The sequence below is a fragment of the Hevea brasiliensis genome, chromosome 12, assembly GCF_030052815.1.
Source record: "Hevea brasiliensis isolate MT/VB/25A 57/8 chromosome 12, ASM3005281v1, whole genome shotgun sequence".
In the NCBI taxonomy this organism is placed as follows: Eukaryota; Viridiplantae; Streptophyta; class Magnoliopsida; order Malpighiales; family Euphorbiaceae; genus Hevea; species Hevea brasiliensis.
In genome coordinates this window covers 2,790,412-2,813,969 of record NC_079504.1, presented here as the reverse complement: position 1 = coordinate 2,813,969, position 23,558 = coordinate 2,790,412, and the positions used below count along the sequence as shown (strand labels likewise).

General features: G+C 35.1%; 3 protein-coding genes and 1 long non-coding RNA gene across 7 annotated transcripts in view; 2 read left to right on the top strand and 2 right to left on the bottom strand.

Moving 5' to 3' along the window:
- The window catches only part of LOC110655609 (uncharacterized protein At1g01500), a 40,347-nt gene extending 31,811 nt beyond the window's left edge, over positions 1 to 8,536 (bottom strand). For 3 of the 4 annotated variants that reach the window (XR_009141882.1, XM_021811999.2, XM_021812013.2), the window contains exon 1: positions 8,110 to 8,454. The gene's annotated coding sequence lies outside the window, so the exon portion shown is untranslated. Of the gene's footprint in view, positions 1 to 8,109 lie in introns of all 4 variants that reach the window. The other variant, XM_021812033.2, reaches the window with a different exon arrangement.
- Positions 8,537 to 8,735: 199 nt separating this feature from the next.
- Positions 8,736 to 9,786, top strand: LOC110655660 (HVA22-like protein h). The gene has a single exon (XM_021812085.2). It carries the CDS (start codon positions 9,170 to 9,172, stop codon positions 9,584 to 9,586), a length of 417 nt encoding a protein of 138 aa, XP_021667777.1. The 5' UTR covers positions 8,736 to 9,169; the 3' UTR covers positions 9,587 to 9,786.
- Positions 9,787 to 12,722: 2,936 nt separating this feature from the next.
- Positions 12,723 to 13,844, top strand: LOC131171056 (uncharacterized). Its single transcript, XR_009141804.1, has 2 exons — positions 12,723 to 13,093; positions 13,625 to 13,844. It is a non-coding gene; the product is annotated as an uncharacterized LOC131171056 (long non-coding RNA).
- A 3,895-nt stretch (positions 13,845 to 17,739) lies between these two features.
- On the bottom strand, positions 17,740 to 23,089 carry LOC110655596 (S-adenosyl-L-methionine-dependent tRNA 4-demethylwyosine synthase). The gene is made up of 8 exons (XM_021811988.2): positions 22,028 to 23,089; positions 21,742 to 21,857; positions 21,099 to 21,274; positions 20,102 to 20,292; positions 19,900 to 19,986; positions 18,334 to 18,491; positions 18,049 to 18,259; positions 17,740 to 17,962 (listed from the first exon to the last, which is right to left on the bottom strand). The coding sequence occupies exons 1-8, from the start codon at positions 22,898 to 22,900 to the stop codon at positions 17,822 to 17,824; spliced, it is 1,953 nt and encodes a 650-aa protein (XP_021667680.2). The 5' UTR covers positions 22,901 to 23,089; the 3' UTR covers positions 17,740 to 17,821.
- Between the last annotated feature and the right edge of the window lie 469 nt (positions 23,090 to 23,558).

Below are 23,558 nucleotides of genomic sequence, written 5' to 3'. Positions count from 1 at the left end.
GTATTATAAGCACTTATTTTTATTTTGGGTCTGTATTATAAAAGTTATGTTGGATCTGTAAAATTATTAACTGTATCCATGATATGATTGGATGAGGGAGCTGAGCTCTTATTTGAGTTATAACATTTTGATTATGTGGAGGGTGAGCTAAGCTCCCCAATTTATTATATATTGTGTTTACAGGTCGGGCGAGTCAAAAACTCTCCGTTGAATGGTCCATTTTACAGTCGGACTATGTCCGGTTGAATTCTTGAAATTAGGCCAAAATGGGCCTTAGAGTTTGGTTGAGGAATAGTTAGGCTTACTACGGGCCTCGGGGGCTTTAGGCTGGCCCAGGTCCTAATGTCGGTCTGGCCCATAGGTTGGGTCGTGACAATATTAAATTATTTAATTATCAAATTACATTTTATGCTTTATACCTTTTATAAACTCTATTTAAAATATAAACAAATTAATTTATGTGGAATAAGTAGATAATTAATATCAAGTACAATAGTGATTATGAAAGCACATATATAAGTTATATATAGGGAAAATGAACTGTAACACCCCTAATTTTTAAATTTATTATTTTATGGGTAAATATTAATATTTTATTTTATTTAAATTTTAGGAAATTATTTGAAATTTTTCTGATTTTAGAAATCAGGTTTGATTTATCGAAAATATAAAACTTTAATGATTTTTAAAAATTAATTTAAAGACCACGTGCCAAAACTAAAAATATGTTTGGACTCTACGAATTTTTCTGAGTTTTCTAGAATTTTTCGGTCTCGTTTTCAGTCCCAAGGTAGAGTAAAAATTTAAAATTTTGTATCCTGAATCGGATCGACTGAATCAAACAGGACCAAATCCGACCAACCATTTCCTTTTCTTCTTCCTTCCGCGCGCGTGCCCGACACTCCCTCTTTTTCTCCCATTTTCTCTCTCCTCTCTCTTCCTCTCGCTGCATCACTGCCGTCTCAACCTTCCTAGCTTGCCTGCGCGCCGCCCTAGCCCGTCCCCATCGCCGACCGTCGCCTGAGGCGCTGGAAAAATGCACCCTAAGACTCCCCAATGCGCAGTGCGTCGTTTCGTCTTCCCGGACCGATTCCGGCCGATTCGGCTACCAATCGGACTGGGTCTTATGTCAAACCTCTTCTACACCTCGAGAGCTTTCCATAGACACTAAAAACACCAAATCTATCGAGCGGTTCGCCCAATTTTTGTCTGGGAAGTTTTAGACCATTTCGATTTTTGGGCTAAATTTCTCGCAAACTGTGAACCCCACGAGAAAATCGAGAGTACAGGAGTGCTCCACTCATCGAGAGCTTCGCGGCAATACCAATTTCAAAATTTTTCGACACTGTTTTTTGTGGGTCCTACGAAACTTCATAGTGTTTTTCCAGGCACTAAATGAGCTTAGAAAATGTCATAAAAATTATATACTAACCCCCGTGTTGTGAGCTTCGTGGAGGTACCTTCAATTCGCGGAAATTCAGCGGTTGCCCAGGTCTGTAAATTTCGGGCCCGGCAGACAGGCTACTGAAAATGTCTTGGAATTGAGTCAAGATTTTAGCTACCCCACCATTGTCAAACGTCCCGAGCGCGTTCCCAAGGTCGAAATCGGAATAGATAAACCCGAACCTTACTTTTTCTTAATTATTTAGTGCTTGAATTGGATTAAAAATCCATAGAATATTCGTGGTGGCTTAGAAAATTATAACTCCTTTTGTATTAGCTTGATAATATTACTAAGGACCGCGGGGCAAAGTTTTAAAATTTTTAGAGCTCATTTGGGTAGTTTTTGCGAAAGAGTTAATTATAAGGACTAAACTATAATTTTTCATATTGTGATTGTTGACTGTTTGGATGGGCCCAGGAGGGGTTATGTGATGTGATTGAGTTGTGGGTATGTGGTTTGTGGATATAGAAGTGCGTTTTAAACTCTTTTTGCAGGTTGGGTAGGTCCTAGGTATAGGATAAACTCTGTCGAATTTTCGGCATTACTTAGGACATCTTTAGTCTTTTCTTAGTTTGTATTGAGTCAAAAGTATTAAATAATTATAATAAAATTGTAAGGTGAGCCAGAACAGCCTTCCTCCACCTAGCCGCTACAGTGACTTCAGTTAAGTCTATGAGTAAAATATTAATTTTAATTGTAATTTCGATATTATTATATGTTCAAGTATGCCCATGCATCACTTATAAATATGTATCTATGTAGTTAAACACTAGGCACGTTTTATATTGTATTCATAATTGTTAAAGTGCCATGGATGTTGTTTGTGGTAATTTGGAGCAGTATGTGTGTGTGGCATGCATGTGGTATGGTATTAGATATGGACAGGATGGGTAGACATGGCTTGAGAGATACTCGCTGGGACCCGGTCTTTCGAGATAGATACGACTTGAGAGATACTCGCTGGGACCCCGCATTTGGTTTATTAAGCGAAAATCTGGCTTGAGAGACACTCGTTGGTAGAGGTTGGATGAAGAGGGCTGTATAGGGGATCAACGCCCACATATGTATTGTTTGACAGTGTTGGGTGTGTGAGTGCTCCAAATTGCCTTTTTGCTGTTATGATATGAAAATATTGACGATGTTGCATTTCACTCCACAGGGTGCATTAGCTTTAGATAGCTATAGATATTATGGTTAAAATTGATATTTTACTCTCTGAGTCGAACGCTCACTCCTGTTCATCTATTTTTCCAGGCTACAGAAGGATTATTTATTGTGGCTAACCTGCTCTTCTTCTTCACAGGTCCATTGATAGTATTTAATATATTTTGTACAACAGAGTTAAATTTTAGACTCCGCATGTGTTAGAAGTACTTATTTTTATTTTGGGTCTGTATTATAAAAGTTATGTTGGACCTGTAAAATTGTTAATTGTATGTATGATAAGATTGGATGAGGGAGCTGAGCTCCCATTTGAGTTATGATATTTTGATTATGTGGAGGGTGAGCTGAGCTCCCCAATTTAATATATATATTGTGTTTACAGGTCGGGCAAGGTAAAAACTTTCCGTTAAATGGTCCATTTTATGGTCGGACTCTGTCCGATTGAATTCTTAAATTTGGGCCTAAATGGGCCTTAGAGTTGGGTCGAGGAATAGTTAGGCTTACTACGAGCCTCAGGGGCTTTAGGTTGGCCCAGGTCCTTGAAGGAGCGAAAGCGTGAAAAACACAAATTTGTACCATTGAATTCAAAAATTTTTCACCTAGGGTCACATGCATCTTGCAAGATTTATTTTTATCTATTTGATTTCAATGATAAACAACATATTAAAACACTTTTGATATGTTTTTGGATCTGTATTTGTCATTTAAAATTTTAAAATTAATCAGATTAATTTTAGAACTCTAGATTAGATCAAGAACAAATACACTAACCTCTTAATGCACTGCAGTGCATTTGTGCCTTTCGGATGCGTCTTCAGGACACCAGATGTTGTCCCTCTAGCTTGTCCACACCAAGAACACCTATGGCAGCCCTTGAATAGCTTCTAAAGCTTTTTCTATTTTTTAAGAGATTGTTTACTAATCTCTTGGAATAGATGAGAGAAGAAGATGAAGAGAGGGAGAAGAGCCTTTCGGTGGCGGCACAAAGAGGATAGCTGCTGGTTGTGTTGTTTTCTTTTCATAACAACACTTATATAGCTAGGTTAACACATTAAACCCTTGCCACATGTCACCCTCTGATTAGTTCTAGGTTTAATTGGCCCAATCACATTGTGCCAAGTATTAAACCTATATTTAATCTTAATTTTAATCATCTTACATGATTAAAAGACATTTGGCAAGCTTATGTATAACGCCATGTGTCACCATCTCATGGTGCCACATAACACTCTGTGAAATGAACAAAATGCTCTTGTGTCTTAATTTTGAGTTCTCAACCCAAAATAATTATTTCTCTTCTTCTAATCAATTTATATCAAATATAAATTAATTAATTAATCTTTATTAATTAATTTTTCATTAATTAAATTCATATTTAAATACTTTAAATATAAATTTAACTTATACTATACATCCAATAATCTAGATTTGGTTTCAAGTCATGCTAGGGACTTTGCAATCTAATTGCAAACCAAACCTATTTAATTAATCAATTAAACTCTTCAATTAATTAATTAAATCATATTTAATTAGGTGATAACTTGTGTATGTGTGTGACTTACTAGGCTCATCACTAATTGGCAATGAGACATGATATCAACTCTTAATATCATCAGAACTCTTTCTTACCATAAATGATTTCTCAAAATCATTTTATGCACCTCATAGACCATAGTTAGCACCTAGCATAGCATGCCATGGCCACCCAATCAGTAATAAGGTTTACCTTAAATGAACCTATAATCATATGTTACCATACACTATAATCTCTCTGTTAGAAAATCCTAACTCAAGTTGGAGTCATGGTTTATGTCAAACTCCATTTGCTATGAATATTATGTTCTCTTTTAATTCCAGTTCTTGATTAAAAAGATTTTTTCATCAGAAACTCTTTCTGAATAAATCTATCTGTCCTGCCCAGGAACTTAAAACATCAAGAACAATTAAATGAACATAGGATTTTATCTCTATTTACTTAGAGGAATAGATTCCATCTTGATCAATACCTACCTCCATATATAACTAGTAGGAGCCAACACATGCCCATATACTCATACACAGTACAAGTATGAAAGCAGTATCAAACTCAAACCACCTATATACAAGATAACTGTGCTATCTCAGGTCTAAAGAATATATACACTGATATGATTTATGATAATGCATTGACAAGAGTAAACTCCATGTGCTTGTCATAAGTATCACTGGTTCGGCCTACTTTTCATGTATAAGTGTCTATCATGTTTGTTATATGGCATGAGACTCACCATTCCATCTTATCTATATCTCATATAAATAACTTGGGAACAAACATGAATACAATCTTTCTGGATAAGTCATGTCCTTATTATGAAGTGTCCTCGATTGTGAACCTATTTATGATACTTTGTACTAGAAATACTGTCACTCATATTCTTAACAACTTAAGAATAGAATTTCTAACAGAATATCAATGGACATTTTCTATTACACATAATTATATTATGTAAAAAGAAAAGTGGAAATGCCTTTTATTAATAAAAACATATACAAGATATATACTAAATGATATGCTCTAGGGCATACTACTAACAGTCCTAGTGCCGGTCCGGCCCATAGGTTGGGTCGTGACATGAACTATTGCTAAACTTACTATCCCATAGATGGGTTATGCCCTCCCCCACCTCCGGGCACAGTTTGTGTATAAATAATGTTGTTTTCATGTTTTTGTGGTAGATTCGGCACCAACTCTAGAGGGTTTTTGTTGATCTACTTTGAATGATATAGTTTGCATGCAGGTTTGGCTTTGTCTTGGCATTGCATGGTTGGAGTTTCTCTAGGTTGGGCTATGGGGGGTGTTTATCCTTTTAATTGTGCTTAGTACCTCTGAGGTCGTATAATTGTCTGACTAATTCTTGCATTTGCCGATCGACTGGAGTTGACTCTTAAGGCTAGAAATGCTAAGAGCTCTGCTATGCACCACCTCTCCAAACACTGTTGTTTTTGTCGTTGGTTCAAGAGTCTGCTATCGTTGGTTCAAGAGTCTGCTGGGTTTAAGGCCGTGAAGGAAAGATATGCACGAGGTTTTGGCTAGTTTTCTGTTGAAACCGGTTTCTTAAGCAAGAAAACAATCTACTTTTTCTTGTTTGGTTCAACTTCCCTATTGCTATAGAAAATGCCGTCGATGACTAGCCTGGTGGAGACAATCTCATTTGCATCTTTCCTTGCTCTAGGGTTTTGTTTGTGGGCCTTAAGGACTTCTTGTTGTAGGCTTTTGGCATGAACTTTAGCTGGCTTTAATTTCTTTGTTTTAGGCCTATAACTTCTTTTTTCTAATCAAATGATTTTCTATCTTTTCTAAAAAAAAAAAAAAAATTAAACTTGGAGTTTAATCTTGTAAAAGTTTAAAAAATAGAGAAAAAGAGGAAGAGAGTAAGAGAGATGAATTCATATTTTAAATTGCACAACTACCATCAAAACTGTGTAATTAAATTCTGATTTATTTAGTATTTTAATATTGATAAAATAATTCAAAATAATTTTTATATGTTTCTTATATAATATTTTAAGTCATTTATCATATCAAAATTAACTTCGTTTTTTTTTATAAAAAAATATATTTAAAATACAAATAATTATATTTTATAAATACACTTTTTATTTTTATTTTGATTATATCATAATTTATATAATAATAAAATATTTAATAAAATATTATTTTATTATATTGGGACCATATATTTAATATTTTGATTTTATTTTTATACAAATTAACTTTATTTAAAAAAAATTACAAATAACTATATTTTATATATTGGTTATATTATAATTTTAAATAATATGTTTTTATATATTATTTTATAACAATCATAAATAATATAAACATATTTACAATATTATAAATTACAATTAGTAATATTAATATTTTTGTAAATGAGCTAGTTCACATGCTTATGAATGAGCCTTAAAAGGAGCTTACTTACTAACTTATTTACGAGCTAATCCACAAGTCTATTTAACGAGTCAGATAGCGAGCCTGTTCAATGAGCTAACTCGCGAGTCTATAAATAAGTCGAGCTCAAACTCAAGCTCTAACCAAATACTGCTAAGTTCGAGCTCGGCTTGTTTAGAAAATGAGACAAACTTTTATCGAGCTAAATCTTAAGTAGCTCATGAGCGGCTTGATTCATTTATATATAGAAATGACAATAGAGTAGATCGGAGTCGACAATTACTTTTACATCTTTGCCTTATAGGAGTTTAGGATCAAAATGAAAACTTCTCTACTAAGAAGTGAGGCGGAGTAAGTTTCCCATAGGCTTTTTTTTATTCTGATTTATTATAATATAATATAAATTTTTTTATTAAAAAATAAATGATAAATTAGAAATATATTTTTAAATATAGTTTTAATAAGAAATATAATTTTAAATATAATTTTAATAATATATTTATTTTTTAAATTATTTAAATATATAGAAATAAATTATTTTTTAATTAAAAAATATACATTACCATGCAATACGAGTTAAAGAGATTTGGGATGACCTACCTCGCACAATGTCAAAGTCAGAGTAAAGTTGAAGAAAATTGATCAAATTCGAAGTGAATTGAATCGGATTGGGGAATAACTATCATCCCTAATTTCATATAAAATGAAAATATGAAATGGCAAGCATTAAATATTTAATATATGAATAAAATCGGTTATCTAAAAAAATTGTTTGATAGTTTTTATTTTTGAGTTCTCTTCCATTAAAAAGGACCCACTTTTATCTATATACGGTGGTGAAATCAGAATTTTTTGTGGGCAAAACTTATATCTTCTTGTATTTACAAAATATTTGATAAAAAATGTATTATCTTTTTTTTGCAAATGCAAAACTATTACTGGGTAAAATATATAATTATATTTTTAAAAAAAAAATTAAAAAAAAATTTTAAAAAAAAAAAAAAAAATTACTTAATATATATATTATATATATTATATAAAAAAAAAAAAAAAAAAAAAAATATATATATTATATATATATATATATATATATATATATATATATATATATATATATATATATATATATATATATATATATAATAAAATATTTTTAAATAAATAAAATTATAATTATAATTATTGGGATTTAAAAAATAAAAACTTTTTTTTTTTTTTTTTTTATATTATAAATTTTTTTTTTTTTAAAAAATTTTTTTTTATTTTAATTTTTATATTATTTAGAAAAATTTTCGATGCAGACATTGAATAAAATTCAGTGGAGGCATATAAAGAAGAAAGTTATGCGTTTATAAAAAAATCTTAATAAAAACTAAAAAGGCTTGAAAAATTTAAGTAAAATCTTAGCACCGCTCATTTTTTTATATGTTCTATATTACTCATTTTATATTAATTAATTTATCTACATATTTTGCGACTCTTATTATGCTATAAAATATCGTTATCATGATGATATCGTAGTTAAATTTAAAAAAGTGCAAAACATGTTTAAAAAAGCTCTTAAAGTTACCTTTTAGGAGCTGTCTGGCTAGCAGTCTCCGACGTGTGATTCTGAATCCGTAATGTTTGCCAAGCGTATTTTCCGATTCGTCTAGCACTGGTCTTTGTCCCTGTTCATTGGGTGTTTGCAGCAAAATTTCCCCGTTTCTCTGGCTTTAAAGGCGCTGAGCAAGGGACTTTGGTTGAGTGGAGTGTTTGAGCACCCCTGTACTGTTAATGTGTTATTTTCCTTGCTCGGTTGAGTTTGATTAGTAGTCTACTCTTGATATCCAATGGCAAGATGTTGCAGAAGAAGATGGGTCATGACTGCTGATAAAGTGTTCCAGATGAGCCTCGCGTATACCTAGTTCACCCCTAGGGTTCTATCTATTGGGCTTGGATTTGGATTGAACTGTTTGTAGCAAAGTTAATTTTTTATGGGCCTTGCTTTAATCATTTTATTTCATCTAATGAAAAAAAGTGAAAGGACAGTGCTCAGACTGACACACAGTGTCCGAGTCGTATCCTCACAGAGGAGCATGGTATGGTAACCACACCCACGTAAAATCCACAGCTCTTGTTCAGTAAAGCCTTTAGTCCAACCCTAACCATGGTTTACTCTTAGATTAGGGCGTTAGGCTCCTTTTGTTTTTTTTTTTTTCTTCAAATTGGTCTTTTCTTCTGCAACAAAAAATAGTGTACAAAGGGTTGCTGGGATAATAGACAAAAAGAAAGGGGAAGATTGCTTCAGTAGCTTTTGTGCTTTTAACCATTATTTATTCTATCTAGAAAAAAAAAAAAAAAAATTCATTTGCTATCTGTCTCAAGAAAGAGAGATGGACCATACAGTATTAATGGGTTTCCAGATTCTGGATATTGGTCAAAGATTTTAGGGAGCGAAAGAGAGAGAGAACTTGCTTCTCTTGTGGCTTGGATTCTTGATTCGAATAAAGACATGGGGCTATAGAGCATCAAGATGATTTCATTTTTTTTTTCCTTCTTTTTCCTTGTTGGGTGTTCTTTGGTTTTAGGGTAATCTGTGTATTGTTGTTTTAGATTGCAAAAGCTTTGTTAGTGACTGAAAAAGATTGATGGGTAAGAAGAGGCCTCAAAAGATCAAGGAACTTTCTGTAGCAATAGCAGAAGCTTCATCCACAGGAGACGAAACGCAGCAGCAACAACAGCCTCAGACTCCGAGAAAGAGAGGTAGACCACGAAAAATCATTGAAAGGACAGAAAGCGAAGAGAAAAAGGAAGAAGCAGCAACTGGAGAAGCACAACCACCGGAAGAAATTATTGGCAATCAATCAAAGAAAGCTAAAATCAGCCAAGAAGAAGAAAAACAGCAAGAGATAGAGGAGGCTGACGAGGGACCATCGGCTTCTACTCGAGGGAAAAAGAAGGAAGAGGGACAATCAGAAGAGAGGGAACCAGCACCACCAGCACCACCACCGCCACCACCAAGGAGAAGCAGCAGAAGGAAAAGCAAACCCAGAAAGAGCAGTTAGTATCTGGAGAAATTAGGGAATGAAGAAGTTGAAACGGAAAAAAAAAATCAGAAGAATCAAACGAACTTTTCTTTTAAGATTTTCAATTGCTTTAAGCTTCTGAATGGATGTCATGATTTGTTGCTCCTTCTTTCATGTGAAAAACACAAAGAAAGAGAAGGATTTTAGCTTTTATTGATGATTGCTTTGATTTATACCAATCAATTGTCCAAAAATCATTTTCTAAACAAGCAAAAAAAGCTCAGACCCTAGGTATGAAAATTTTACACTTTTGAAGTCACCATGAGTATTATTATCATTCTGGTATCTAAGACAGTGAAATCCCAGCTGCTGCAATTGCTCATTGTCATGATTAATAAATATTATTAGGGATTTTTTGAGGGTTTTACTTTAATTAGATAGTAATTAGCAGAAGAATACTGGTGAGAAATCTGGAGTTGTAGCATGCAGCCAGCAACTTAGCGTATTTACCAACAAGAAGAACTAAGAGGCGCTCCACGTGATTACCTGCTCAGACGGAAAAGAAGACCAAAATGGATCACAACTCATGACCTTTAATGGCACGTGACTTTCACGCCCTCCAAAATTATCAACAAGCCATGGCCCCAGCCGCCTCAGCGAACCAATCATTGATGCTGATAGTTGGAAGTTACAGAAACCTGATATTGCGTGCTCTATACGCGCTCAATGGGGAGCGTGCAGTGGTCCCACTCCTGCCGACTTGAACCAAAGAAGTGGAAGGCAATGACAAGAGTACGTACCGAAGAGATATAATAATAAAATAGACCCCACAAAAATAGTATGCCTCCACCGCAAAAATGTGAATTCTTATAAATTATAATATAAAAAGTATATTCAAAAAATTATGAGCAAAATATATATATTCGAAAGTATTTAATAATTTTTTATAAAATAAAATTTAAAGTATATAAAAATAATATTTTATCTTTTATAAAAATATAAAATTTTCTTATAATAAGAAGAATAAATTTAATATAAAGTGTGTAAGTATATTGAGAGTAATAATAATAAAAAAAGTCAAAAAAGAAAACAACATATTTATTGATGGGAAATTGAGATACACCGAAGGACGACTGAGTACAAACCCACTTCACAAAGTTTTCAAATTCAATGCGGAAGAAAAGATTGCAGTTAAGGGCGCTGGGCCTCACGCTCTAATCCAGGTAGGACCCATCCGTATTTGTAATAGGGACCCACCTAAAAGGTTTGGTGGCCAGGTGGGCCACCTCTAAAAATTTCTGCTTCTAGACAAAAATGCTATCGGATTGCGTTGTCTACTAGAGTCTGCATTTTAAAAGGCTTGTATTTATTTTATTTTATTTTAATTAAAATTTAAACTCAAAAATATTTTAAATTTAATTTAATATAACACTTGCCAATAATTATTTTAAATGCTTAATTAGCATTTTTGTTTTGTTTGAAGACCTAAATCTCAACACAGAATCTTCTTAACCACTTGTGTTGTAAGGGAAAGTCATTTTCCTTTGATGCTTCTCCTCCGCTACCACGCGCTTCAGTCCTAACAGAACCAACTTCAACTTTTATTCATTTCTTTCTTGATTATCTTTTACCCCCTGTTGACGCATGGCGCTTCACTGTCATTTTTATCCGATTACTTTTTTTTTCTCAATATAGTAAAAAAATAAATATAATTAATGTAAATATTTAATTTATTATTATTAAAAATAAAAGTTAAAAATATTTAAAGCTTGCTGACTGATGAGAGAGTGTTTACCATTAGGGCTATCATCAAGTGAAACATCATTTTAGAATAGGTTTAGCATGTTTTAATAGCGAATTTCAAAATAGTAAAAAAATTTAAATTATTTATTTTGCATTGAATATTATACGTGTTTATTATGCTCTGCTTAATTAATTCTATATAAATTTAATGTAACACCCAAAATTTTAAATTTTATGAGCATTTTTGGTATTTTAATTTTATTTAAATTTTAGAAATTTTTTGATATTTTTTGGATTTTTAAAATCGGGTTCGATTTTCCGAAAATATAAACTTTGATGAACTTTAAAAATTAATTTAAAGACCACGTGGCAAAACTAAAAATATATTTGGAGTCTACGTATTTTTCTGAGTTTTCTATAATTTTTTTGGAATTTTTGGACCTCGTTTTCGGTCCCGAGGCAGAGTAAAAATTCAAAATTTTGTATTCTGAATCGAACCGACAGAATCGAACCGGACCGGATCGAACCGATCGAATCAAACCGGTCTTCTTCTCTTTTTCTTCCTCCCGCGCGCGACGTTCCCTCTTCCTTCTCTCTCTCTTTTCTCTCTCCTCCCTCCCCTGCCGCCGGCCAGCCACCTCCCCCTGTCACCCCAGCCGACCGGCGCTGCCACCCTGCCACCCCAGCCAGCCGGCCGTCGCCCAGAACGGCCAGAAACCGCGCGCGAATCCCCTTCCTCGCGCGCACGGCGTTTCGGCTTCTCCGGCCAAAATCCGGCCGATCCGGCCACCAATTGGACCGGGTCTTGCGTCTAAAATCATCTACTCAGCGAGAGCTTTCCATAGACACCAAGAACGCCGAAATCCATAGAGCGGTTTGTTCGATTTTTCCTCGGGAAGATTTTAGCCCATTTCGACTTTTGGGCTAGATTTCTCGAAAATCGTGAATCCCACGAGAAAACCGAGGGTACCAGCACGCTCCACTTTTCGAGAGCTTCGCGGCGACATAAATTTCAAATTTTTATGACACCGTTTTTCGGTGGGTCCCACGAAACTTCGCAGTGTTTTTCCGAGCATTTAATGAGCTTAGAAAATTCTGAAAAATTTATGTACTAATCCCCGTTTTATGGGCTTCGTGTAGGTATCCTCGATTCGCGGAAATTCAACAGTTGACCGGGTCTGCGAAATTTCGACCAGACAGACCCGTTACCGAAAAAGTCTCCGAATTGGACCGAGGTTTTGGCTAGCCCCCCATTGTCAGACGTCCCGAGCACGATCCCGAAGTTGGAATTGGCAAAGGTAAACCCGAACCTTACTTTTTTGTAATTTTCTAGTGCTTAAATAGGATTAAAAATCCATAAAATATTCGTGGTAGCTTAGAAAATTATGATTCTTTTTGCAATAGCTTAATAATATTGCTAAGGACCGCGGGGCAAAGTTTTAGAATTTTTAGAGCTTATTTGGGAAGCTTTTGCAAAAATGGTCAATTATAGGGACTAAATTGAAATTTTACATGTTGTGATGGATGATTGAATTGGTGGGCCCAGGAGGGGCTGTGTGATGTGATTGAGTTGTTGACATATGGATTGTGAATATAGAAGTGTGTTTTGAGCCCTTTTGCAGGTTGGGTAGGTCCTAGGTATAGGGGAGACTCTGCCGGATTTTCGGCACGACTTAGGACGTATTTGTCTTTTTCTTTGTTTGTATTGAGTCAAATTTATTAAATGATTGTAATAAAATTGTCAGGTGAGCCGGGACAGCCTTCTTCCTCCGCCCAGCCGCCACAGTGATTGTCGTCAAGTTTGTGAGTAAAATATTAATTTTAATTGTAATTTCGATATTATTATATGTTCAGCATGCCCATGCATCACTTATATGTATATAATTATGTAGTTAAACTCTAGGCACGATTTATGTTGCATTGATAACTGTTAAAGTGTCATGAATGTTGTTGCGGTAATTTGGAGCAGTGTGCGTGCGTTGGCATGCGTGTGATGTGGTGTGGACTATGGATAGGACGGGTAGTCACGGCTTGAGTTCTTCGCTGGGACCCTCGATTTGGTTATTAAGTGGAAGTCCGAGCTGAGTTCTTCGCTAGCACCAGGTTGGATTTAAGAGAGTTGTATAGGGGATCAGCTCCCATATATTATGATTGATGCTACAGGGTGCGTGAGTGCTCCAAATTACCTTTTTGATGCTATGATGTGAATTTATTGCTGATGTTGCATTTCATTCCACAGGTTGCATTAGTTTTAGATAGTTATAGAGATTATGGTTAAAATTGATATTTTACTCTCTGAGTCGAACGCTCACTCCTGTTCAAAAATTTTTACAGGCCACAGGAGGATATTTTATTCTGGGTTAACCTGCTTTTCTACTTCGCAGGTTGTTTATCAATATTTGTGTAATTTTATTTACTCCTAGAATTTCCGCATGTGTTAGCAGTAATTATTTGAATTTGGTCTGTAATATTATTATCATGTTGGACCTGTAAACTTAATATTCTATGTCTGTTTGATGGATTGGATGAGGGAGCTGAGCTCCTATTTCTTTTATGATGCTATGAGTATGTGGAGGGTGAGCTGAGCTCCCCAATTGAGTATTATTGTGTTTACAGGTCGGGTGAGTCAAAAACTCCCCGTTGGAAAGTCCATTTATAATGGGACTCTGTCCGCTTGTTTTCTTGAAATTGGGCCCAAATGGGCCTTAGAGTTGAGTAAAGAGCAGTTAAAACTACTACGGGCCTCGGGGCTTTAAATTTGGCCAGTCACAGTCTTTGATCCGGCCCATAGGTTGGGTCGTGACATTTAACATAAATATTTAATTTAAAATTTATTAAATTCGTTCTTATTTATTTTTACTTTTGCATGTGATTTTTTTTTTTATATATAATACCAGGTCATGTCTGGATCATAAAATTAATGATGGAAGGCAAGTTTACCTTTCGCTTTGAACCTAATAGAAATAAATAGTTTCTATAATTTCCATTCATCCACTTATTGCTACAATTCAAACCAGTTTCTCTCTACAATGTAGAAACTTATCACCCATTTGATCCTTTCTATTTGATTAAAACGACAACCTACATTGGCAAAAAGCGATGACCAGCTTGGAAAACAAAAATTGCATAGAAACTATGCAAGTAGAATAAATCTCTACAAATAAAAACTGTTTGAAATTTGATCCTACTGAATAAAAAAACAAGGACAAGACTTTGATTATCTACAAGGCATAATCATAGGGTACAAGATAGGCATGAGAATCCGCATGAAGGCAAAGATAAGCTTGCGAGTGAACAATAATTTAATAGATAGAAGCAATTATAAATGGGGAAAGGCCTAACTTACCTTCACACTATACGGCATTTGGTATAGAAGTACTACATCCCCGATGGTCATATTAATAATGTGGATGTGATGGTGCCGAGTCACAGTATACAAATTACAAAACAGACAAAATCTCACTGGCGTCGGGGCCACTTTGACAAGGAAAATAGAGCTCCTGCCATTTTACATCAAGGGTTTAGAAAGTGAAGAGGATTTGGAAACTCCAGTCTCCACTAGATAATAAAAAATACACAAAAATAGTCCTCCGGTTTCAATAAATAAACAGGACATGGTAAGGTACTGAGAAAATATCCACAAACATTCATATGTTACCGATTATTTTGGCAATCCAACGGTCTTACACAGTAAACTTACCCAGTCATAGCATAATTTGAGGAATTATTGCCCAGTTTTGGCTGGTGTATTAGTCTACTCAAATTGGAGCGGGTCCAACCATTATGTAAGAAGAATGGATTCAATGCGAGTGACGTTGCCAGAGGACACGATAATTTGCCCTTTTAAGAGGTCTGCTAAGCATAGTCGCAGGTGACGCGAGTCTGCAATCTTGACCATTAATTGACGTAGGTCCCACCAGATAAGGCATCCGGGACCTGCATTGATCGGTTCATATTGCACCGCGACTGCGCAGCATTTTGCATCTTTTTAAAAGGTTTTTTTAGATATAGATACAATCAAAGCTTGAAAAAAATAAATGCTCCTTAATAAAACGGTACCATTTTTAGATATAGATACAATAAATGCTGAAAAAAAAAAAAAAGTTGCTGAAATGGGTACAGCGTGCACTGAGTCCCCTAGGTAAATAGTTATGCTCCTTGCGATTGTACCAACAATTGCTAGAAAAAAAAAAAGAAAAAGGAATTCCAGAAATGGTGCAAAGTCACATTGCGGAACTTATGGAGCGGTAGAAAAGGCCTACTTTGGGCAACTATCACTGAGTTTAATTTGATTTAAAAATTCTGAAAATCAAATTAATTGAATTGATTAAAAGTACAAGTACAATCAAACCTATTTTTGTGAGGGAATTGAATTAAACTAAATTGAAATAATTCGATTAATTTGGTTTGTTTTGATTTTAGACTATTTCTCTTCTTCTTTTTTCCCTTTTTTTTTTTTTTTTTTTTGGAAAAAACCTCTCTTCTCATTCTTGCAGAACCGTAGAATTGACATAAGTTCAAATTCATATGCACCGAATTGGAGAGACAGGTAGAATTAAGCCCAAACATGCCATGATTTTCACTTCCTTTTTCAAATCAACCAAATTGGGAAGGGAAAATATATATATATAGAAAGGTAAACTTAAGCATTTTCTTTTTCAAATCTACTTCTGAATTATCGAAGAGAAAATATCAAACTCGTTAATCTAAATTAGGAAATAATTAACATAGAACAAAAATTCCGGCTACCATTTACAACAATCCATTTCCCAAATGAACTTTATTTCCTAAACCGATTGCATCCTATTTGCATTAAATTTTGTCAAATAAAGTTACAAATCCGTCGTCCAACTTTCAAAACCCTAATTAAGAACCAAGTGAGAGAAACGAGAACTGGAACACAAGCTGAAGCCAGTAGTAATCGCGACAAGCAACTGATGCAGATGCAGAGTCAGATTGCTCAGATCAAGAGAGGATTGGTGACATTATATTGAGAGCTTTAACACGACAGCTGATGCAAGGTTGCCTTGAGAGCTATAACGACGGCTTATGCAAGGTCTAGTGAGGCAGCGGGGAATGGGGATAACTAACAAGTGAAATAGGCGAATGGGAAGTTCTGGAGGCCGAAAGGTGATGGCGAGCGGCGGGTAATGAGTGAGGCACGGAGGGACTGAGGATAAGGAAAAGAATCGAGAAGGGGACGGATGGTGAGAGATCAGATATTCAAATTGATTAGCTTTCACCCCCTGCTCTGTTGATATGGATGAGAAGGAAACACAGATTGGAAAAACACTATTTGAATGGTTAAATACATAATTTGGCGTCTAGTGCACCCCTGAACTTTTATTTTGACCCATTACACCCGACTTTATAATTTTATTTTTGTAACCAATAGTCATTTTTAAATTCAATGATGAAAAATTGATTAAATATATTACTTGATATATCCTTTTTCTTTTCACTTTATAATGGATTAAACTTGATAATGTATTCAATTATTTATTAAAGGGTGCATTTATGCCAAAAAATAAAAAGTCACGGGTGTAATAGCTCAAAATAAAAGATCCAAGAGTGCACTGGACCTATTCCACAATGCTCGAGGGCTAAATTATGTATCAGGCCCTATTTGAATGGTTGTAAGTAATGAATGCAGAGAAGAGGGAAAAAAAATTTGTACGAGCTGAACAATTGGATAATGAAATCAGGTAAGTAAATCAGTTGCTAACTACAGGGGAGAGAATTCTCTCCTAGTTATTTGATGATGGAAAGAAAATTATGGAACTAAAAGTACCATTCCCTTCTACTTTCGATGAAATAGGGCCTAAAGTTAGGCCTTTTAATTATTTGATGAAATTATTGATTTAGAGAATTGATGCATCCTCGAAAGTTGTTGGTCACCCTCATACATTCGTTATCATCTAATCCAACAATGTGATGGTTTCTTTACAACCCAACACCCCTCCCTCTCCTCTCTCTCTCCAACCCCCCCCCACCACCCCCCCCCCCCCCCTTCTCTTTCCCAAAAAAAAAAAAAAAAAATTCCAGTAGGTCAAAGAGAAAACAAGCAAAACAGTATAGGCCATTTACTTCACCTAAAAATATTAGAGAATGTTATGAGAGAGAAGAAAGAGAGTTGTTATGAATGTCATAAACTATCCAATGCAACAATTTTGCCGCACCAAAAGCATACTCAGGTTATGCAAGTTTCTTAAGTTGGGCTACCAAATAATTGGATCTCTAACGAAATATACAACTACAGCCTTTTGCTCGTGAGTCATTGTAAGATACTCAACTTTCTCTTTCAATGAACGAAAACCTAGAATACAATGCCAACACACTTTCATTTTTGCCTCTATAGGCTTATAGCCATGTAATGCAAAACTGTTTTACAGGTATACAATATGCTAAGAATCAATAACCCCCAACCCCCACAACCCCACCCCCCCAACCCAAAAAAAAAAAACAGAGAAAAAAGGGAAAATGAAAAAGTCAAGACAACTTGATCCTGATTCAAAACTTTTACCTGGTTGGTCAGTGGCTTGACCTATGATGTCGCTCCTTCCTGTATCGAGACTGATCTGGATCAAATCCACCCTCTTGTGCTCCATAAACTGCCCAGGATGGTGTGGCAGCCATGTAATCCATGCTATTGAAAGGTTTTCCAGAAGCAACCTGCATTTTCTTGAGAAACGTTATTATTTGCTATGTAATCTTTCTGAAAAAAGGTACTTCATCAAAAAAGTTGTCCATATACTGACCAGATCATGGAAACTTTCATAGTCTATCCATGTAAACCATTGGCCATTGACCTTGAACTTCTCAGTTTTTGCCAAGAGGACACAACATGAGTGGACGTGCTCACAAGCAACCTCATATTCTCCTTTGCTTTTCAGAGCTAAGGCCTCTGAGAAAGCTTTGACATCAGAATGCCAGGGCACATTCTCCATTGTCAACTTTGATGTAGCAGACCTATATGAGAGGAAAATGTCATTTAAATCCAGCTTTAATAGACAATAGAAACTTCATAGAAGAAAATAACTTACGATCCACAATATGTAACGCCTTTAATTTCGATAAAATCAGGCTGTCCAATTTTAAAGAGGTTAAAATAAGCATCTACATCCTCTGTATTCCAACCTTTCACCAGTGTCAAGCGATAAACAGTCCGCTGCTGTTTCTCCTTTAGAGATTTCAACGAATCCTGGAGGCATTTTCAGAAAATGAAAAAACACTGGAATGGCTAAAGTTATATCATGTAGGAAAAATAGGAAAAGAAAATTAGCCGTTATAACAAAAACTACTAACATGCATTCATAGAAAGTAAATAGTACTGGAAGTCTTAGAACCGTGACTTGATGGGTCAACTCCACAAAGATACTTTTGTGTCCAACAAAAAGGAATTCCCTATATTTTTAGTTGACGGCTAAATAAGTCTAAAATTAAGTTTCCAAATAGAAATACAGAACTTTCTAATTATGGCAAAATTGACCCCTTTTCTGGCCAAAAATAAAATAAAATATTATATTCTCTTTTTTGTAATAATAAAATATTAGTAATTTTAATATTAAATAATTTTTGTTCATCATGTTCTTTAATATCTTTTTTTAAATTTATTTTAATTAAAAATAATAAATAATTTTTAATATTTAAAAATTAATAAAAAAAATTATTAGCAGAAAAATAATATTTTATTAGATGAAAGCTTAATTAGAAAGTATAATGACTTATTTGGTTTAAAACTTAATTTTTGGTTTATTTGACCGTTGACTGAAAGTACAAGATCTTATTTGGTCTTTTTTACCAAACAAAAACCCTAGATACAGAGAGCTTTAAATCCTATTATTGGGCAGCATAAAAGGTTAAATTTTAGCCCTATCCTATCAAACGCCAGGGAACCATTTCCTGGAGCCTAAGCACAAGGCACAAAGCACAGGCGCACGCCTGAGTGAGGTGAGGCTCAAAAGTAAAAAAAACTTAAAAAATCCATAAAAGTCAAATAAATGCGATGCTTTTCCTTTTTTCCCTTGACATATATCTTAAAATAGATGTAAATGTAACATTTTAATATATATATATATATATATATATATATATATATATATATATATATATATATATATAATAATGGAGTGGTAGCATTGAAAATGGAAATATGGGAGGTTTGTGATCTTGGTGTGTTGGTTTGATGAGATTTTGATGATTAGTTATCACCAACAATACTTAACTCAACTCAACTAAGCCTTTATCCCAAGAATTTGGAGTCGGCTATATAGATTCTCTTTCTCCATTCTAAGCGATTTTGGGTTAAATTTCCTAGTGCGTCAATATAAGATTATTATAGATCAACAAATATAAAGTTTAAGTGGTGGTCCTTTTTGCCAATGGAAGTGCATACTAAAAGTGGAAATAAAAAAGGAATATCTTTCTAGAACCTTGTGCCTAGAACAAAGGCGCATGCATAGGCGCATAAGGCACTAGGGTTCGAGCCAAGTGAGCCTTGAGCCTAAGGTGCTCCTTTAATAACGATGGAAGTAAATCTTCAATCTATTCATACTAGACAAGGAACATGACTTATTAGTTCCCTGTAGAAGGTGCAACAAATAACTTACAATAAAGCGCTCCCAAAAGTCCCCAAATAGAGGCCTATCAATTGCCTTCAAGCTATCCTTTGTTGCAGCATCCACACTGACATATAACTGCATGTATCAAAGAAATCAAATAGGTTTGGTGTCCATAAGCAAGATACAAGGAGCTTGTGATGCCACAAGCCAGATTCTTCTTCAGCAAAGAATTAAATGAAATCCTACAGACCTGGGTGACAGGCTTTAGCATTTTTATCTTTTCGGGGAACTGCGCATTTGTCACCAGAAAAGTTGATATCTGCCTTCGGTGGAGCTCATCAACAAGTTTATTAATCTCTGGATACATGATAGGTTCACCAACAAGTGACAGAGCACAATGCCTTGGAGAGAGTCCTTCAGTCAATCGTTCCTGTGTAACACCTGCAGGAACGGAATTCTGTAGTCAATGTAGTGGATGTGAAAGTACTGCAAACCAAACACCCATGAATGTGATAAAATTCCGTGCCCACAGAACAATTCTAGAGAAAATCAATAATTTAATATATGATGGACCCAAGAATTTCAAAATAAAAATAACTCTTTAATTGGATAACCAAGTTGTTCAAGGCTTATGTAAGAAGTTTCACAATGGCCAATATTATTTAAGAATCATGAAGAGTTCACGTGTAGCATATATTGGAATGCATGACTGTCATATCAGTCTGTAGACAAAGAGGCAAACATATAGCAAGTTATGAGCCATAAATATCAAAGTATGCTAAGATGGTCAGCCAGAAAACTTTGACTTAATAAGGAGAAGACCATTATTGTCATATTTCAGTTAAACTAGGCACTAAATTGCCATGGCTCAACAGTTCAGGAAGCAAATATTTGGCTCAACCCCAGGTCTACAGCTTAGATGAGTCTATTACTGTGGGATGGTTTGATTCACAATGAGTGACATTGATCACTCAGATTGAAAAAAAAAAATGATATCATAATAACAAAAGAAGGATATATATATATATATACACACACACACACACACACACTCAACTCAACTCAACTCAACTCAACTCAATTCAATTAAGCCTTTATCCCAAAAATTTGGGGTCGGCTATATGAATTTTCTTTCTCCATTCTAAACGATTTTGGGTTAAATCCTCGGAAATATGCTAGTATATTTAGGACCAACCTCATAATTCCTAAATATTCATCCAAATCAACAAAAAAATAACATAAGTTACCTGGAACCCCTTTCATTTGCTTAATCATCTTTGTATGCTGATCTATGGCAGAATTCACAATTTCTAGGGGATCATCCATCTTCCACTGCCAGTTCTTTCCCACAGGATTTGTGTGATGCCTCCAACAAAAAACGCATTTGTTGGCACAAGCCAAACTTGGAGTTGCCTCCATGCACCTGTTTCAATAAAGTTTGGACAATTTAGACTTCTAGACGAGGCAAAATGAAATAAGTTTCAAATTAAAAATATATAAACATAACATAATCAAACCAAAACACACAACACTAAACATGACTACCAAAATGCTTATGAACATAAGAAGCTTGACTCAAGCGTAATTAATTAGACTGCAATACTGCATTCACCTTTTTGTTATTTATTCACCCTTTTTTAGAATTGATTTTCCCCCTTTTCTCCATTCCTTCACTAGATTCACTATAAAATTCAAGTTTCATGAGGAAAAAGCAGGTAGAAATTTCAAAATTGGAAAAAGAAGCGTCATATTTCAGCTAGAGAATTTTTTAAGGACCAGAACTTCTCCGAAAATAGTGGAGTTAACAGACACATAGATAATCTAAGATCCTAATAACAACACTAAAGCAGACACCAAGGCCTAATGAAAGAATCATGAAGCTACAATCACCTGTGACTTTCTATTCCATAAAATGAGTGCTTGTAGCAACCTCCTCGCCCTCTAAGTTGTGATTTGGTCCATCGACAAATCTTAACACCACTGTGTGAACCAATAATCTTGTATCCCTGCAAATTCAGAATAGCTAATTAATTTTTCATTTATTTTTTTTAAAAGTAACCACAGAAAAAGACACCTAAGTCAGCAACATCCTCAACTACATTTGACAGAGCTTTTGTACCAATAACTAAATAAATAAATAAATACACGGGAAGCAAGAGGATTGCAATAGCCATGCCTGCTTTTCTAAGTTGGCCCTGATCACTGGAGTCACCATTTCTTTTTGGCCATTCGCTTTCCCGTTAACTTCAGCCACTGTATTAGATCTCCTTGAAGGCCCTTTACCCGCAATATCCTCAAGGTCGACGATCCCCGACTCCACATCACCATTCTCGTCATCTTCACTTTCAAACCCATCTTCAATGTTCTCGTTATCGCTCTCACCACCGGTACATCCATTACTAAAAACCAGTCCATTCTGCATGCTACCTCCCTTCAAAATCCTAAGCACCTTCCCACTCCATTGGTCAAAAATCCCATCCAGTTCACCACCATCCACGTCACCCTTCCCAACCTCAACAATCTCGTTGGCGCCCAATTCCCTCAATCGCCTCGAAAAATCTTTAGCCACGGCATTGAAAGTGCCGCCGTAAGCTGTGCTTCCAACTCCAAAAACTGCGAATTTGCACTTAGAAAGCAACAAAGAACCGACTCGAAAATCATCAGCACTGTCAGCGAGCCAATTCGCGAAGAAACTGGCGTTTGAAGGCGGTTTTCCATCTTCCCAAGTGGAAGCGATAATTATTACCACCGTCTCTTTGGAAAGGTCCTCAGGCTCATAGTCTTTGATATCGATGAGGTCAAATAAGAGATCGTTTAACTTGAAGAGATTGTGGAGGCGCTGCGCTAGGGTTTTGGAGGTCCCTGTTTGAGAGATGAAGAAGAGCTTGCCTTTATTAGAAGAGCTAATAGGATTAGCATTGAGATTATCTTTAGGGTTTAGGGAGATTTTCAGGAGTTTGAGACGGCGAGATTTGTAGAAGCAGTAGAAGGTGGAGGCTGAGAGGAGAGCTAGGAGAGTTAAGCGAGCGTAGGTGGAGGACAGGGACATGGTTGGGATTTTCTTATAAGTCTATGGGCTTTGTAGAGAGAGTGACTGAAATATTGCAGGGGTTAAAGAGAGAATGTAGAGAGCTGCGTTCATCGTCGAAGAAACAAGAGCGAGTCTGCGTCACGGAAGAGGAAGAAGGTGAAAGTGTTGTGCTCGCAAGTTTTTAAGTTCCAACGGTAAGCAATGGCCCGAACTCGAGAAATCAGGGCTGTTAGTGTCTTAAATGGGCAAGGCTCAAGGCCCACGATCTCTATCCAGACTTCGGCAACCAGCGGGAGAACCCCTCTGGTCTTGTCTTGCAGTTTTTATAGTAAGTGCCTACTAAAGGTGGAATTATTTCTCTGAATAATAATATTATTTTAAATATTATTAAAAAAATTAAAAAAATTATTTATAATTTTAATATTTTTATAATTAAAATTTATTAAATTTAATTTAAATTATTTTTTAATATTCTCTACCTAATATATTTAAAAAAATAATTTTTTTAAAAATAATTCTAACAATAATACCAAATAAGCCATAATTTCAATTCAGCTAATGCGGCATCATTTCTCAATTTTTGGACAAGACAAATAATCTGAAATTTAAATTGGAACAAAATCAATAAGCCCATATATCTTAGTTGAAAGTGAAATAAGTTTAAAATGAAGTTTTA